At 40.2% G+C, this 17,711-nt stretch overlaps 1 protein-coding gene across 2 annotated transcripts; it reads left to right on the plus strand.

Annotated features, from left to right (window-relative positions):
- Positions 1-1,639: 1,639 nt before the first annotated feature.
- LOC138665801 (Y-box-binding protein 3-like) lies at positions 1,640-17,325 on the plus strand. 2 transcript variants are annotated; one of them, XM_069753645.1, is made up of 9 exons: positions 1,640-1,879; positions 2,331-2,394; positions 5,035-5,068; positions 8,635-8,724; positions 9,094-9,216; positions 11,743-11,837; positions 14,783-14,957; positions 15,089-15,185; positions 16,832-17,325. In XM_069753645.1, the coding sequence occupies exons 1-8, from the start codon at positions 1,780-1,782 to the stop codon at positions 15,146-15,148; spliced, it is 741 nt and encodes a 246-aa protein (XP_069609746.1). In that variant the 5' UTR covers positions 1,640-1,779; the 3' UTR covers positions 15,149-15,185; positions 16,832-17,325. The 2 variants fall into 2 exon arrangements, with proteins under 2 accessions (XP_069609746.1, XP_069609745.1); XM_069753644.1 differs by having other exon boundaries at positions 15,089-15,173.
- The last annotated feature ends 386 nt before the right edge of the window (positions 17,326-17,711 follow it).

Raw genomic sequence — 17,711 nt, forward strand, 5'->3', positions numbered from 1 at the left:
GGAAAAACAAAAAATAATTAAATAGAGGGGATATTTGATCCTTAATATAGAGGCTATAATAGATAATTTACCTCTAAATATCCCTATTGAAACTCAAATGTCTAAATGCAGTCTGGGCAAATAGATTGTAAAAAGATGTGCATTTGTCCTAGTACTTAATAATAAAAAGAGATGGACGGGGCTCTGCAATAAACGACCCTTTAGCTATACATTATCCATAAAAGGGCTACACAGAATCACAGTTAAAGTAGCATCTGATGTGCATAGTATGGTACAATGAACTTGCATTCTTTTGAGCTATAATGGGTAACAGTTGTAGCGGAGATAGCCATCCACATAAAGTCACCGGTCAGACTCTATAAAGATTGTACTTTTCAACATCATAATACATAGTAGTGTCAAGGACAGGGCTCCGCAAAACCACAGCTCTTTAACCATGTATTGTCCATAATAGGGTTTCATACATAATCTTATAACGTATAGTAAATAGTTGTAATGATGTTTAATTCATATATATAGTGCAATGATCATATACTCATCTGTGCTGTATTGCACCACCTCCAAGGCAGAGATCACCGTCCGACCTGAGCCACCAGTGAGCTTCATATAGGAATGACAGCCCTAACAATGCCCAATGCGTACTGTCAGTCGGACTGACTGACCTTCATTTCTTAAAGTAATGATGGCCACTTGTTTTTCTTTACTTAGCAGCTTTTCTTCTTGCCATAATACAAGTTCTAACAGTCTATTCAGTAGGACTATCAGATGTGTATCCACCAGACTTCTGCACAACACAACTGATGGTCCCAACCACATTTATAAGGCAAGAAATTCCACTTATTAAACCTGACAGGGCACACCTGTGAAGTGAAAACCATTCCCGGTGACTACCTCTTGAAGCTTATCAAGAGAATGCCAAGAGTGTGCAAAGTAGTCATCAAAGCAAAAGGTGGCTACTTTGAAGAACCTAGAATATAAGACATAATTTCAGTTGTTTCACACTTTTTTGTTAAGTATATAATTCCACATGTGCTAATTCATAGTTTTGATGCCTTCAGTGTGAATGTACAGTTTTCATAGTCATGAAAATACAGAAAAATCTTCAAATGAGAAGGTGTGTTCAAACTTTAGGTCTATACTGTACATACCGATAATTTTTTTTTACTTACATTTTTTCACGTAAAAAAATAAAATATTTTTATCTTTTTTTTAAACAATAAAAGGCCAATATTGTTTAAAAAGTAGCTGCTATTTGCTTACTACATAGAAAATAATAGTTCCCTATTGGACACAAAAAAATATGTAAAATTCAATTTAATAGAAAAATGTAAAAATTATTTGAACGTGAAAAATGGCACTGGTCATTGCAACATGAAATGTTTCCCGAGGCAAGAAAAACCCTTTAGCTAGCATTCATCTTACAAAAGATAAGATGGCAGATAAAAAAAGTTATCTGGCATGGTAGCTAATTCCAAAGTGACTTCGAAAATTGCTGTGGTGCAACATAAGACAGGAATAAATCATACTACTCAAACTGCCGGTGAGTAATCACATGGCATGTCTCTTTAAGAAAGGAGAGATGACGATGGGTGGACATTCCCCACCATATAAAAGACACTGAAGGGCCATTTTTAGGTCAGTAAGATCAGTGACAGAAAGAGAACAAGACCGATCGAGGAAAGAGATCCCTCGAACTACCATCTGCAATCCTCCCTGCCTCTCCTTCCCTCCTCTCCCAACACCATTTAGCAGGGAACAGAACAATAAGGATTCACAGTCATGAGCGAAGGAACAGCTGAAGAACCAAAGCCCAAAACTCCAGGGACTGAACCAAGTGCGGCTGCCCCTGGTGCAGGCGAAGTGGAGAGGACAGTGCTAGGTGAGTATTGTGAACTAATTCTGCAGTAGTGTGAACTCACCGCCCTACAACATGTTGATTTTCCAGAATGTGCTCTCTCTATTGTGAATTAATTACCTAATGTTCCTGTTATGGGCTATTTCTGGTCTGGATGAATCCCATCTGTTCATCTACTCCCTGATAATATTTCACATGTTACCAAGCATAGTCATGAATGAGACGTGAAGAAGACCTTTTTCTATATTATATCACCATCGGTCTTGTGTTACGTTATTATACAGCTTTACCATACTTGTTAGAACATATCTGCACATTCAACCATATAATACCCTATCAATTAAAATGTACTAATATTTTAGCTGTACACATACCCACCAAACAGAAAGAGCTCTGAGCTAAAGGTATAAACATATCTTTAGATTTGGGAATACTATGGTACTATGAGTTTGAAATTACACTTTTTTTTTTCCAGCAACGAAAGTCCAAGGGACGGTTAAATGGTTCAATGTAAGGAATGGCTATGGATTCATAAATCGGTAAGCTTTCAATCAAAACTAAAATATATTTGTCTATTTCTTAGATTAATATACACATTAAAGGTTTTTTGATCGCTGGGTGTTTGACCGGTGGAGACCCCTAATCTTCCTGAGGACAGGGTTCCTCCCATCTGAATAGAGTGAAGGTCAAGCATGTCCACCTCCCCTCCATTCATTATCAATGCAAGTGGCACAGAGCTATCCCTGGCTGTCCCATTACTCTTGTACACATGAGAGCATTACAGCCTCACACAACCTGCTGTGTTACGGCGAGATCATGTCTCTTTGGTTCTACTATACCTTTGTATGACTTAGATTTCATGAGGAGGCATGCAGTGCTATGTATTCTGTCGGATTCCCTAAATAATTGGTGACATGTTTTGGACACCACATAGAGCACCATATGATAAGACTTGGAATACCTATGGCTCGGTAGTACAGAGCTGCAGGGATTTCATGTGCCTCTGTATAGCCACAATACACACGGCACAGTCCGAATGAAGCCTAAAACTTGGGTACAAAATGTTCACTTGACCGAATTGTTGGAGTATTTTCTGATCCATATTACAGCCACAATTCCCAGTCTGACCATTGGTCTACTGACCCAAACTAACTGTATCATAGGCATAAAATATTCAGTTGGTTCAGGCCATGACATCCGCATTCAAACGAGGAATTGCAGTCATAATATGGACAAAAAATGCAGTCAAACCTCTGCCGTGTGAGTCTTACCTTATCCACAAGGTAGGTCAGAGGGATATGATTGGTGCAGGTTTGACCTCCGGGACCCCATATGATCACAAGAACAAGAACTGAGGCACTAAAGTCCCCAATGTGGCATTAGAGAGCATGTGTAACCACTACTCCATTAATTGTGTGTAATGCCTATATACTCACTTATATAGCGCCAATAATTCTACAGCGCTTTACACTTATCAGTGGAGCAGAGGTCTGAAATGTTCACTAGTGCTTCATTCACACACTGGAATTTGCAGCCCTGGTACTCGCATTTAGCGGGCTTTCAGTGATCATACCCCCACCAATCATACTTTAGAAGTCTGGCCTATGAATAGGTGATACATATTATTTATAGGACAACCCCTTTAAAGAAAAATCAGATATCTTGGATCGCATAGGTTGCACATAAAGGAATATAATATAAATACAAAGAAATGTTGGGCAGATGGTCTCTAATCTTTGACCATAGTTCTGAATTAGTCAAATATCCAATTAAAGTCTAACTACTCATATAATAGTTAAGCAGAATAGTTTCAAAATATTTCCTTAATGTAATGTTTGTTGCTGCTATTGTTGAGTAAAGCGGAAAGGAAATCCGGGAATATTGGTAAATGATTCAAAAGGTGAAGGGAAGGAATTTTTTCCCCAATGTGGAGCTTAGTGTTTTCCGCATGGGTTTTTTTTTTGCCTTCCTCTGGATCAACATGTTAAGATATGGGTTGAACTAGATGGACTTAAAGTCTTCCTTCAACCTTAAATACTATGTTACGATGTTACCTTCTGCTGAGTCCAATAGTAGAGAAAACACACATCCGCACTGCTCAAAGGTCCAACTCAGTGACCGTATTATAATATCGGTCTAGCACCACAGAAAGTGATACTGGCTGTATGAATCCTTTACACCTGAATCAACGGGGTGCTGCTGCCAGGAAAAATGTGTGCAGAATCCAAATGGCAAAAAAGAAAAAGTAGGCGCGCACTTACCCTGTTGCGGTGAATATCACTTTATTAGGACATATAAACAAACAAACATATAAACAACGGGTCCCGTTGAAGTGCCGTAGAGCACGAAACGATCGTTGTCCGTGGCTGACCCTATCCCTCCCTGCTATCCGTTTGTTTATATGTCCTAATAAAGTGATATTCACCGCAACAGGGTAAGTGCGCGCCTACTTTTTCTTTTTTACCTTCTGCTGACTATGCTTATAATAACACATCTATTAGCTCAAGAAGAGTGTTTGTTGCCTCAAGAACCTGCAATTTCTTACATTCTTATCTAGGCTCTCACTGTTCATGTGGAAGGCACTGATCTGAGCTGAGCAACCTCTCTCACCATTAGGATGGTTTATCCAGAATTGCAGACACATATGGGCCCTGGGGCAAAAGAGAGAAGTGGGGTGGGAAGGTTCCATCAGATTACTAATGATGAGTGAACATGCTCTGATGATAACATCTTATCAGAGCATGCTCGGGTGTTATCCGAGCATCTGTCAGTGCTCGTATATTATGTTCAAGTCCCTGCGGTTGCATGATTTGCGGCTGTTAGACAGCCTGAACATACGTGAAGATTGCCTGTTTGTTATGCAATCCCCATAAGTGTTGAGGCTGTCTAACAGCCGCACATTATGCAGCTGCAGGGACTTGAGCATAATATATGAGCGCTGCCAGATGCTTGGATAACACCCGAGCATGCTCTGATAAGAAGTTATCTGAGCACGTTCGCTCATCACTACAGATTACCAATATTATAAAAAGACCCATGATAGTGGGTTCCCTGTTGGAGACTTTGCATTGCGGTCCACAAGCTTCAAGTTATTCCACTGCCCATCACCTTACTATTTTATCTTTACATCTCTCAATAGAACTGTGTAATATTTTTCTAATTTGCTGTTATCTTTCTAGAAATGACACCAAAGAAGATGTCTTTGTCCACCAGGTGAGATGTGAAACAATCCTTTGTAAGAGTGTGAGGGTATAACAAAGGTATTATGAAAGGTTTAAGGAAGCCGGAGGGTATGTTCACACGTAGGAAGGGGGCTGCGGGTTTCCCCGCAGCGGATTTGATAAATCTGCAGGGCAAACCCACTGCGGTTATCCCTGCAGATTTATCGCGGTTTGTGTTGCGGGTTCCGCTGCGGGTTTATCCTGCACTGGTTTTACTATTGATGCTGCATATGCAGCATCAATAGTAATGTTAAAAATAATAAAAATAATGATATACTCACCCTCTGACATCCCGATCTCCTCGGCGCTGCAGGCGGCAGTCCGGTTCCAGAGATGCTATGCGAGAAGGACCTTCGTGACGTCACGGTCATGTGACCGCGACGTCACCGCAGGTCCTGCTCGCATAGCAAACCTGAGACCGGACGGCCGCGTGCAGCGCTGGGAGGTGAGTATATCATTATCTTTTATTTTAATTCTTTTTTTTGTTTACACAAATATGGTTCCCGGGGCCTGGAGGAGAGTCTCCTCTCCTCCACCCCGGGTACCACCCACACATTATCCGCTTACTTCCCGCATGGTAGGCACAGCCCCATGTGGGAAGTAAGCGGATCAATGCATTCCTATGGGTGCAGAACCGCCGCGATTCTGCACAAAGAAGTGACATGCTGCGGGTTGTAAAACGCTGCGTTCCCGCGCGGTTTTTCCCGCAGCGGTTTGCGGTTTCCATAGGGTTTACATGTTACTGTAAACGCAATGGAAACTGCAGCGGACCCGCAGCTGCAAAATCGCCGCGGTTCCACGGTAAAAACAGCAAAATGTGAACATGGCCTAAACCTAAGCATAAGCATTTCCAGCAATCCATATTCAGGAAAGTGATCTACAACAGCCCTGTTACGGCTTGTTCAGACGACGTGTTCTGTTCCTGTTAAAATTGGATAGCACACAGACTAATATTCTGTAGGGCTGTTCAGATGACAGCTCTTTCACACAGACCAGGTATCCGTATGAAAAAAAATTGCAGCATGAACTAGTCTCTTCCTTATTTTGGATGAGACTCGCCTATTGAAGTATATATGGATCGTTCACATTGCATCTGTTATTTACTGACACATTGCAAATACTAACAAAGGAAACTGTATTTGGCCTTGCAATTTTTTTTAACTGGTGATATATAAAAACCTATGACATACAGATGTCATATAGGTGCAAAAAATGGGCAAACTGATGGCACATGGATGCAATATAGATGACAATATGGATGAAAATTATCAATTTGTTCTGGATGAAAATTCAACGATTTTTCATGCTCATCTGATCCTGACCTTAAAAACATATATATATTTTTTCATGACTTTGTCTTTGCCTAAATCCAATTACACTGGTACTATATTGTTTTTTTGTATCTTTATCTACAAATCCCCGGAATGTTCTATGGTTAGAGTAATGATTGATGTGTCGCTGACTTCATCCTTTCTGGATCGGCGTTTAGTGCTGATGAGTTAAAATAGAACACCATCCGCTGCCAGGTCTGTCAAAATGTAACTTGAGAAAGTCACTAACACTGAGAGGGCAGTGAAGGGTCAATTGGAGGAATCAATGGGACAAACTTGTCTGAATAGTAGTAAACTCACCTTTGATGGCCAGAAAGACCCCAGACAATTCATCATCATCGCGAGAGACTGTGGACCAGTGGAATGACAATGCCATTTATTTGTATGACAGCGCACTTTGCTTACCTTGGTAATGAGCAGTCTGGGTGACTGGAGGGGCTCCAACTTTCAAGTAGTGTTTCATTCCATTCGATGGCACTGAGCCTGTTATTGCTACCGTCCTATGTAGCGGCACCTGTTCCCTTCACACACTGCCTGGTGCCTAGCACAGCAAAAGCGCTGATGAGGTGAACTTCATAGTCTGAGTTTTATGATGAAGCGGGGTCATCATCTTCCCCTGTGGTGTCACTCATCTTATTTAAAACTACTTGTCTTCACACTACATTGTTCGTGAAGATTAATTATACATATGAATAGTATGAAGAAATACAATATACAGTGGTGTTCAAGGCCGGAGTATACAAGTCAATCGTCTAACGGCATCCACCAAATAGTGGACTAGTTAAATAAGATGCTCGGAGTACACATACTCCTCTCTCCCCATTGAAAACACATGGCTGAGACGAGTGTTTGTATGTATAGGGATATCACGGGAGATAGGTGTCGGGTGAATGGGCCTTCAGCTGACATATGGTATCTAAGGTTAATGGCACAAAAAGGAATTAAAATCAAATGTTCTATCTCCCGGCACTGCTAGCTAGATAACATAATCGAGCATGCTATGGTTATCTCCCAATTACCACAGGATTGTATGAAGTTAATAAAGGGAACCTGTCAGTCGAATCATGGTGCCCAAACTACGGGCAAGTATGTTTTTCTCTGAAACACTCCAGGATTTCAAAGAAAAGATAGTATGAAGAGCTGGCCGTGAATCACAGGAAAAGATTAGCCAATTTTAGCCTAGCAGCCAGACGGCTTCTCCCTGCACTGCTCTAGTTGATTGATATACCACATACTTCTTCCATACGTGTACATCAGGAAGGACTTGTCAATCATCTAAAACAGTGTGGGGAGAAGCCAACTGAGGGCAGCACTGGGCGAGTCTTGTCTTTTCTTGTGGTTCCTGGTTGACTCATCAAACTGCTTCCTCTGAATCTCCAGTGTGTTTCCGACTCTGATTCCTGCTACCCGAGGTTTGGGGAGCATGAATCGACTGACAGGTTCCCTTTGAAATTCATGCCCTAAATTAGATTGGCATTGGGTCTTGTCATCATCAGTGACATATAGTGAGAATCTAATAACCATTTATAGTTTTACGTATAAACTTTGACATTGCTAGTAGAAAAATCGCCAAATCGGTCTCAAATAATCATGACCCTCCTATAATGGTTAATGGCAGCGTAAAGTGAAGGCTACTAGTCTGAGTAGTAAGCAGTTTTTGTAACGTCTCTATGTGACCACAATGGACCTGAATGGAGGTTATTATAAGGGCTGAAGCAACATTTCATGACCTTGAATACTAGGATTTTTTTCTATTAACTCACCCATTATGTCAAATGTTTATACTCCGAGAATTGGTCTTAATTATAGTTGAGCAAAATGATTCACAGAACATTGGTCCAGTCGAGACATTGGTGTTACGTGGCTGCCAGGCCAGAGCCCTGCGAACCTCTTCTTCCCCGCTAGCATCCCCGGTGTCTCTACTGATTTAGTAGGCCTGCATGACGTTATTTCTGCGACATTGTGGATCTTTTTGCTCAACACTAGTTTTAGGCCTCATTCACACGTCATTATTTTTGATCAATATTTCATTATTGTTTGTATGTCAAAACCAGGAGTGGAACTTACAGAGAAAAACTATAATTAAAAGATTGAAACTTGTCCTGTGTTTTGGGGACACTCCTGACGTTGGTATACAAATACTAAAGAAATACTGATCAAAAATTCTGATGTGCTAATGACACATTTGTATACATTTTTGTAAAATGTCATGTGTTCTATTTTACAGACCGCAATCAAGAAAAATAATCCTCGCAAATACCTGCGGAGCGTAGGGGATGGAGAGGTGGTGGAGTTTGATGTTGTTGCTGGGGAAAAGGTAAATCACTCTGTGTGTTTGTTTTAAAAATGTGCAATATTCACAGGACATGTAACATAATCAGAGGTATAAGAAGTAGACAAAACTTTATTTTTCTAATCAAAAAGATTTTTTTCTTGATTTGTTCCGTTCAGCTGTTCAGCTGTTACAGTTTATTCCATGCAAAGATTCTTTAGGCCCTTCTTTGCTGCGCTGTTGCAGCTATGGTAGACAGGGGAACAAGTGATTGTGTGTGATCTGACATTTATAACCTCACACAGTGGCTAAGTGATAAATCTTTATGGCCACCTAAACACCCCTTTAAGTGCTGTATTAACATGATTCATAACTCCATTAATCTGCAGTATGTTTTCAAAACTAATTTTTTAGGGCGCCGAAGCAGCTAATGTAACAGGCCCAAAAGGAGCTCCTGTCCAGGGTAGTCGTTATGCTGCTGATCGCCGTAGATATCGCCGCGGTTATTATGGACGCAGAAGAGGACCTTCAAGAGAGGTATAGGTGATAATAGTTGTGTTTTTGTTTTTTATTTTATATTTTTTAATAGTGTGTGTGAATATATCCTATTTACTAGGATACACAAATGAAACCTAATTTTTTTTTCTTATAATTAACGCTTTACAATACAAATTGTTACTATATGATGCATATGTGGGCACTGCAAATATACGCTGCACTGAAATATTGATTACGGCAATGAAGTTTAGTTGTATCCCAGTTCACTATTTCCAACGTATTGGTGGTTCAGGTAATATAGTAACGGCCAAACGACAAAACAAAAAAAAACACAAATGAAGCTATAGAGTTGTCCAATATTGTAGATATTTACATGCCATTCCACTCATTAGGCCTCCTTCACAGGTCCGTATAAAACATGTGCCTAAATAAATGGTACCGGTGTCAGCAGCGTCATCATTGTTTTTCCAGAATGAATAAAGAAAGAATTACCGGTAAATTACAAAGTTTTCCTATACTTTGCAATGTTAAACACGGACAGAACATGGATGGCAGACGGAATGCTTACTGATGCCATCCGTGTCCTGTACTTGTTTTCACGGACTCATAGACTTGTATTTGGCTCTTGTCATCCGTGCTGACGGTAAAAAATAGACATGTCTTCGTGTGTTTTGCACGAACACATGGTCTGTTTAAAAACATTGACATGTGCATAGCACCGTAGGTTATGGGAATGTGTGATATCCGTGAAAAAAACAGATATGACAAATACTGGAAAGACAAACGTGTGAACGAGGCCTTAATAAATTTCTGCAAGATTTTCTCTTTCATGGCTGACTGCCCACGGTATACACCTGAGCTGCCACATATACATAATGTGAGTTAAATTAATAAACAGAACAGGTAAACTAATGGAGCTGATATAGATGTCATAGCGCTAACGTTTAAATGACTGTGAGTCGTGTCTTCTTGGAAATGAACGAGTAGATTAAAAAAATTAACCACAGCAGCTGCTGTTGTTGAAAGTCTAAATTTGTCTCAGTCTGTGTGAGAAGTAGAAACAGATGCTCCGGATTATAAGGGAAAAAAGGAGCGTGAAAGCACAGTCAACTTCAGCAACTCAGATTACAAACACACCTGTCTGTCATGCCCACAATGACTGGTCATGTTTAAAGGGCTGGGGAAGTGCTGGATGGTCAAGCCCATCTAATACTACATCCATATTTAGAAATAATTGTGGATATGAATAATCTTTCTATATATGTACTCATGTTTGACAGCTTGTCAAGTTGGATCTTCGAAGAAATTTTGATCTTTCTAGTATCAAGGAATATTGTCACGACACAGCTGTTGGGTGACCCGGGACCAGGGTCTCCTTTCCTGTCCCTAACACTAGGGGGTGCCCTAGATCACCCTGCTCCCCGGGATACTTCAGATGGCGAAGATGCCGGGGCCTTCGCCCTTGCCTTATCTCCTAAGTTAGCTCTCCATTTGTTCTCTTCCCCCACCCAGGGAAGAGGGAGCGCTACTGTGTACCACAGCACACCAACTCGACAAACAGGGCAACACAGACAAGGGTCAACAGAAAACTCCAGATATACAAACTATTCACTCACATATAACAGAGGAATCCACTGGGGTGTGCAGGAAGGGGAAAAAAAGAAAATGGAGAAGGGTAAGGAATTACCACATGTACAAACCAAGCAACAGTCACTAATAACTCCCCCCAACTCTCCTTCTCATACCAACTCTTTTTCCACTATTAGCCATACAGCAATAAAACTAACTGTCGAGGATTAGTAACAGAGCCCAGATTATATAGGAGAAAAGAAGTGGCTAACCGAGCACAGCTGAGCACAGGGATTTCCAACTTGGAACTAACCAATGTTTTGCCAGAAGAAATAAACACATTTAATATGTGCTTCTTCTCAGCGCCGGAGTAGGAGCAATCAGACGCTGCGGTCTTATTACTCCACACTGTCGCGGTAGCCCCATGACAAATATATTGATGCTAGAATGTAAACTATTTTAAAAGACCCATTCTGTGAAAACTTTTCTTCATATTCCAAACTCCATCTAGACGAAATCTGATGGCTGGCCATGACTGTTTATTGCCATAAAAAGAGGGGGATACGTGGCTGCCACACACCTTTATTGCATTTATGTCTGGTTTGAGCAAAGAATTGACAATAACAACATTGACAATCCTTGTTTCATCCAACAGAACACAGTAGGCTTCATAATAACTATGACGTTGCAGGCGAATTAGGGCAAGTGGTGACAAAATCTAACATTTATGCACAGCTGGATCAAGATTAATCGAAGTTCCAGAGAAAGAAATTAGTGCCTCCAACCCATTAACAGTGTCCTCCTCGATTAATCTTGATCCAGCTCATTTTCAGAGAAACCAGTCGTTTCAATTTTCCAATATAGTTTGGGGAATTAAATCTCAACTCCTGATATTGGTTGGATACTACAATGTTGTATTAATGAAATTATGTTATTTTCTTTTTACATAACACAATACTGTACAAATGTATAAGATAGCCTTTTACCATACTACAGGGAGGTGACGGTGAGATCAAAGACGGTGTCCTTGAAGCAAACCAAACCCAGCAACCACTTCGCCAGCCAACCAACTACAGAGCAAGGTTTCGTAGGTAGGTTCTTCAAAGTATTAATTTGTATTTTTATTATTAACTAATTATTATTATATTATAGTAATTTATTTTCTATTAAAGTGTCTGGTGTTCTGAATAAAACTCCAATGGTCATGATAGCCAAATAATATTAGCTCATTAATATTGTAATTCTCTTCCAAATACTAATTACTGAATAATGCTATATAATATTTCCATTTCCATGAGACTAGATTCTGACAATTCAGCAAATTATTAGAGTTTATTGGAGTTAATTGCATCAAATTAATAAAAGTGTGCGAGCCTCTGGTGCATTTTGGGCTAAAGAAAGTAAAATCATTTGCACAACAAATTTTCTGCATTTAGAAAATGAGAAAGTTACTGAACATGTCCCTTCACACTTTTCTCACCGTGCACCATAATTTAGAACTTTTTTACACCTGATGAAAATTGATAGACCTTTTCATCTGATGGATACCTTTAAATTATCATTCTAGTTATTTTTTAGTTCATTCTCTAATTTATACACTGTTGCCTTAGTTTGTTTTCCCTTTGAATGTTCATTAAAATGTATGTATTCCTTACATTCAATTAAGTCATGTGATTTCATTTTGATCCTCTAGGAATTATATACCTTTACGTTCTCTCAAGCGAGACACTATCTCAGTCTGGGATGAGGGATAGAAACTCCTATCCTAGTTACAGATGATGATTAGACAGCTCCTATGTAAATCTCTGTTACATTTCTAAATAAATCTTTTTACTAACGACATTGTAGATGGGATTCTAGGTAAAATATGTGTTTTAATGATCACGCATAACTTTGCAGGGCAATAAAAGCCAAACTGGATTGTATAATATTACCAAAAGACCTAAATAAGCTGGCCACTGGGCAAAAAATGTAACTGATGAATAGTAATGTTGATGAATGTAAAGTAATGCACCTTGTCCTGCATTTACACTAGATGTACGTAAACTAGTGATAACTAAATAAGTTAAGGAATTATGTATTCAGGTTACAAGTAAGATAAGCAGCAGTACTCAGCTTTAAACAGTCGCTACCGTTGAAAATAAGAGTTTATGATTACGATGTATAGAAATAAATAACAACCCAGGATACCATTGTAATATTACCCCTCTATAAATCCCTTATAAGGCCACATCTTGAATATGGGATCTAGTTGTAGACAGAAAGGATTCAAAGTCGGCAACCAGATTAATTAAGCAATATAAGAGATCTTTCTTAAAATGAGAGGTTAAAAAACCTGTCCAGGTTACCAAAAAGGCTCCTCAGAAGTGATCTCATTTAGATTTATTAATAAATATGTGGTCAATACAAAAAACGGGTATATGATTTGTTCCTGCCAAAGACCTTCCAAAAGACCAGGGGCCATTCATTATGTGTGGAGGAAAGGCAATTTAGACATCTAAACACGAGAAGGTTCTTTACAGTTAGAGCATACAGACAATGGAAAGCTCGACCACTGGAGGTAGTAATGGCAGATAATATATCAGCTGGTAAAAAAAGAGGCTGGATAATTTTCTCATAACAAATGGCATTGAGGGTTATTATAATTTAGTGATAAATGTATCATTGACCTAGAAAGGTTGCATTTGATGAATTTGTGTAGCTATGTAACAGTTCAGCCTCTCACACTGCATACTTATAATATATTAGCTTACTTAAAGCACCACTCCTATGTTTGTTTGTTTTTCGTTCACTGACAAAGTGGTTTTGCTAATGTCTGTTTCCAGCCCTTAGTAAAATACTTACAATGTTTACCCTGGTTACCATTGTAAATGTAAAAAAAAAAAAAAAACACTACATACTCACATTCCGGTGCCTGTCACGTCCACCGCCGTCAGCTTCCCGCACTGACTGTGAGCGCCGGCCGTAAAGCACAGCGGTCCTGCGCTTAGTAACCCGATGTTTACCCTGGTTACCCGGGGACTTCGGCATCGTTGGTCGCTGGAGAGCTGTCTGTGTGACAGCTCTCCAGCGACCACACAACAACTTATCAACGATCACGGCCAGGTCGTATCGCTGGTCGTGATCGTTGGAAAGTTGCTCTGTGTGAAGGTACCTTTAGGCCAAAGGGCAGATGCAATTATCCATTTGCAGGCAGCTATGCTATTGTTGATAGCACATTTCTGTTTACGTGGTGTAAAGCTGCAGTAGCATCGTACGCAGTGAAGAGGCAGTGACCCACAAATTCAAACACAAAAGTCTCTTAATGTGTTTCTTCACAGCATTAAAGTCCAATTCACATAAATGCATATAACTTCAGTGGATATTATCAGTGACCAGTTTACACCAGTTCAAAGCAATACGTATCACATGGCTTTAGATTTGTGGTCCCTAAACAGGCCAGACTTCCCTTGTCCAGTTTCCCTGGGCGACCGCACGCCATCTCACAGTCTCTCTACGTCTCCATACACACAGCCTCATATGTTGCAGACACTACACACGCCAGCCCTCCTCTGACTAGTTCTCGTGGGTGTCCTGCATCGCTGTATCACAGTCTCTTTACAGGCTCTTTACTCACACAGTCGTACACAGTTCAGGATATCCTCCGGATAGCAGCCAGGCACCATAGCCACCTGTTTGCAATCATAGCACATGCTAGTCCTCTTTGGGGTACAGGACATCCACCTCCGGGCACAGGACTGTCCACATCCGACTCATTCGGGCACAGGACAACAGATATGGTTTCTCCATGTATTTCATAGAAGGCCATTAATTTCAGTTGTCATCATTTAATACATGTATGCCTGGCCTTAATTTCCTTAGGTGAAAACCAGGATTTTTTATAGATGTCAGGCACATTAATATCACCCATCACCAGGCTGGCTTCATTATCTAAGAAAACTTTTATGGTGGAACAACCCACTGAAGCTGTTACTTAGCATTTGCACAACTAGGAAACAAAGAGCATTGCAACATCTATAAATATATTTTTGCACAGACCTATGACTCAGTCCAGATCTCTTCCACCTCCTGGAGAAAATGAGAACAAGGAAAACCAATATGAGACAGGGGCTCCAGATCAACAAAACCGACGTGGTTTCCGAAGACCATACAACTACCGGCGTCGACCGAACCAAGGGACTGCTCCAATACAGGGAACTAAGGAGGCTAAGGTATTATTTCTCTGCTCTACACTGAAGATATACTATATGTAATGTTGTGAGCTTGTTATCCCATTACCATAGTAGTTAATGATGTTTTTAATGCTGATATGAATATAATTTGTTTTATCTCTGCACTGTAGCCAACTGAGACCACAGCTGAGAAGCCCGTGCCAGTGGCTGAGAAAAGCAATGCTGTGTAATATGAGTGACCCGATCTTCCATCAAGTAAGTTATACGGTCAGTTTGAGTTACAAAATATGCATGTGCTTCTGTGCCTCTGACCAACTTAAACAGGACTATGATGATCATATGATCCAATTCAGAGGCGAACATACCATTGGTGCAACCTGCACAAACGCACAGGGGCCCAAGAAGTAAGGGGGCCACTATCGCCTCTAAAGCAGGTGGAATTGTACATTATGATGAGCTATTGGACTGCAAAGACCCATGTATTGTTCTTGCACACGGGTCTCTTCTGTCTGTGTCCCACCAGTGATCCAATGATCCAAGTTTCATCACAAAAAGGCAAAATTATATTTATTATCTTCTTATTTTGTCCACATACACCAAAAGTGGAAAGGAAGATAATAATCTGTTTTATACAGTGTTATATAAAATATTAAAGTTTGTAAATAACTGGATATATGTACCTGCATTCAGTGGTGTAGGGCTGACTACAGGCATCGTTGTCCTGGGTGCAAAATTCTTAAGAGTGCAAAATTTCAAAAGTGAAAAAAAGGTAGCTCTTTCTTTTTCTTCTTTTGAATTTTTTTGCAATAAAGATTTGATGCAATGCACATATTCCAAAATTTTGGCTGAGTGACCCAGAGCTCCGCCACTTTGAATTGTATCAGAATCATCATCACACTGATATATTTGAATCCTGTGGTAGAGCAGGGAACCGTAGCCTACCTTCACGCTCTAATCTAGGCAAATGACGTCACTTCATTGCTCCGCATGTGGTGATCCGTTCTATGTGTATAGGGGATGAGAGGACTCAATCGCCCATATTAGGAGAGTATATACTTTTGTAGGGGGTGGCATGAAGGTGTCATTATTACTTTTGGTGGAGACACTCTAGGGGCATTATTACTATTTAAGAAGGCCACTAACATAGCAATAATACTTTTTAAAGGGTCACCATTACTTTTTAAGGGAATACTAGAGTGGCAATAATACTTTCTATTGTTGAGGGTATCATTAATGGGTTAGCGGGAGCAGGCAACTCATGCTATGCCATTGCCTGGAACTGCAGCTTTGTAATGTCCATTGTTTGCTTTATTGTATGTAAAGAACCTCAAGTAATCCATGCAAACTCTATACAGCTGTTGATTTTGGTCAAATATGAACAAAAGACATTAGCGCTGCAAGGCAACAGAGCCACCATGCTGTTCATATATATCGATTACTACCCTGTAAGGGTATGTTCCCACGGTCAGTAAATGCTGCGGGTTGGACGTTGCGTACATCTGCAGCATCCAACCCGCAGCGGCCAGATGTTACGGCATAGTGGATGGGATTTCAAGAAATCTCATGTCCACTATGTGTGCACCGGCATCCGCAGCTTCCCTGCAGAGACGCACATGTGGCGCTTCTTTCCAGACTGCAGCAAGTCAATTTATCTTGCAGAGATGCTCAATCTCTGCAAGATAAATGTCCTCGTTCAATGTATTGGGCACGGTGATTCCACACAGTTCAATAAACACATGCTGAATCACCTGCGTTCAAAAGCTGGCAGCGCTTTGGACGGAGAAGACATGTGCTGCGTCCAAAGTGCTGCCGGTACCTGACCGTGGGAACATGCCCTAACATTCAATGAAATGTTTGGTCCAGTTTTGAGATGCAAAGTAATTGTGCACATTTTGATACAATTTTCTTTTTAGGTATAATGTGACCAGAAGAAAGAAGAACCTTAAATGTGGCCACTAAGTAGTACTAATGCTAGAAGTTCGAAAGTTGCCTAATAATTACGAGGGGGACACTCAGCCTGTTTGCTATTCAGCTTGCCTGCTGCAGATTTCTGCACTGAGAACAACTGGTGTTTTCCAATGTCAGAGTGCCAATGTCAGAAGTAAATATATATACCGTAATTTTGTTTTAACAATATGTGCAGAAGAGATCATGAAGACTGATTGCATTTAAAAAAAAGGAATTGTAAATGTATTGGTTAAGAAAATGAGTTTCCAGCCACTTTCCAGCTTCTGCAGCAGCTTTGAGCAACCTTTCCCCTCCTGGCTGATGCACATCTGATGACTTCATGGGCCAGATAATGACCTTGGTTCACGGATACATTTTTGACAAGCTTGTTATTTTGCACAAGCCAAAGACAAACCTTCAGACGCCTTGAAATAAAATCTATAATTTTGAAAAATTATAATGTGTTGTATTCACTGAGCTATACTAAAATACAATGCAGATTTTGGTGCTGGATTTCTCTTCATCCTATTCCTGGAGTGTAGGTTGATCATATACGCTCTGTTACAGTCTTGTTAAGTGTGTAGCAGTCCTACTTGAAAAGAAGACATCTGTAGACCAATGTTATTCAAACTGTTCATCCTTACTTTACAATTCTTCACATAGAGTGATGCAGAAATTTTCCTGATTACTATTACTTTAAGGCCACGTTCACAGGGTCAGTATTTGGTCAGTATTTTACCTCAGTATTTGTAAGCCAAAACCAGGAGTGGGTGAAAAATATAGAAGTGGTGACGTCTTTCTATTATACTCTTCCTCTGATTGTTCCACTCCTGGTTGTGTCTTACA

The sequence above is a fragment of the Ranitomeya imitator genome, chromosome 2 (assembly GCF_032444005.1).
Source record: "Ranitomeya imitator isolate aRanImi1 chromosome 2, aRanImi1.pri, whole genome shotgun sequence".
Taxonomy (NCBI): domain Eukaryota; kingdom Metazoa; phylum Chordata; class Amphibia; order Anura; family Dendrobatidae; genus Ranitomeya; species Ranitomeya imitator.

What these genes read in the sequence shown, in the direction of transcription:
- LOC138665801 (XM_069753645.1), top strand. Translation starts at nt 1,780, where the DNA reads ATGAGCGAAGGAACAGCTGAAGAACCAAAGCCCAAAACTCCAGGGACT. An exon ending in GGCTATGGATTCATAAATCG is followed by an intron (nt 2,395 to 5,034) that starts GTAAGCTTTCAA and finishes TTATCTTTCTAG; the next exon opens with AAATGACACCAAAGAAGATG. An exon ending in AGGGAACTAAGGAGGCTAAG is followed by an intron (nt 14,958 to 15,088) that starts GTATTATTTCTC and finishes TCTGCACTGTAG; the next exon opens with CCAACTGAGACCACAGCTGA.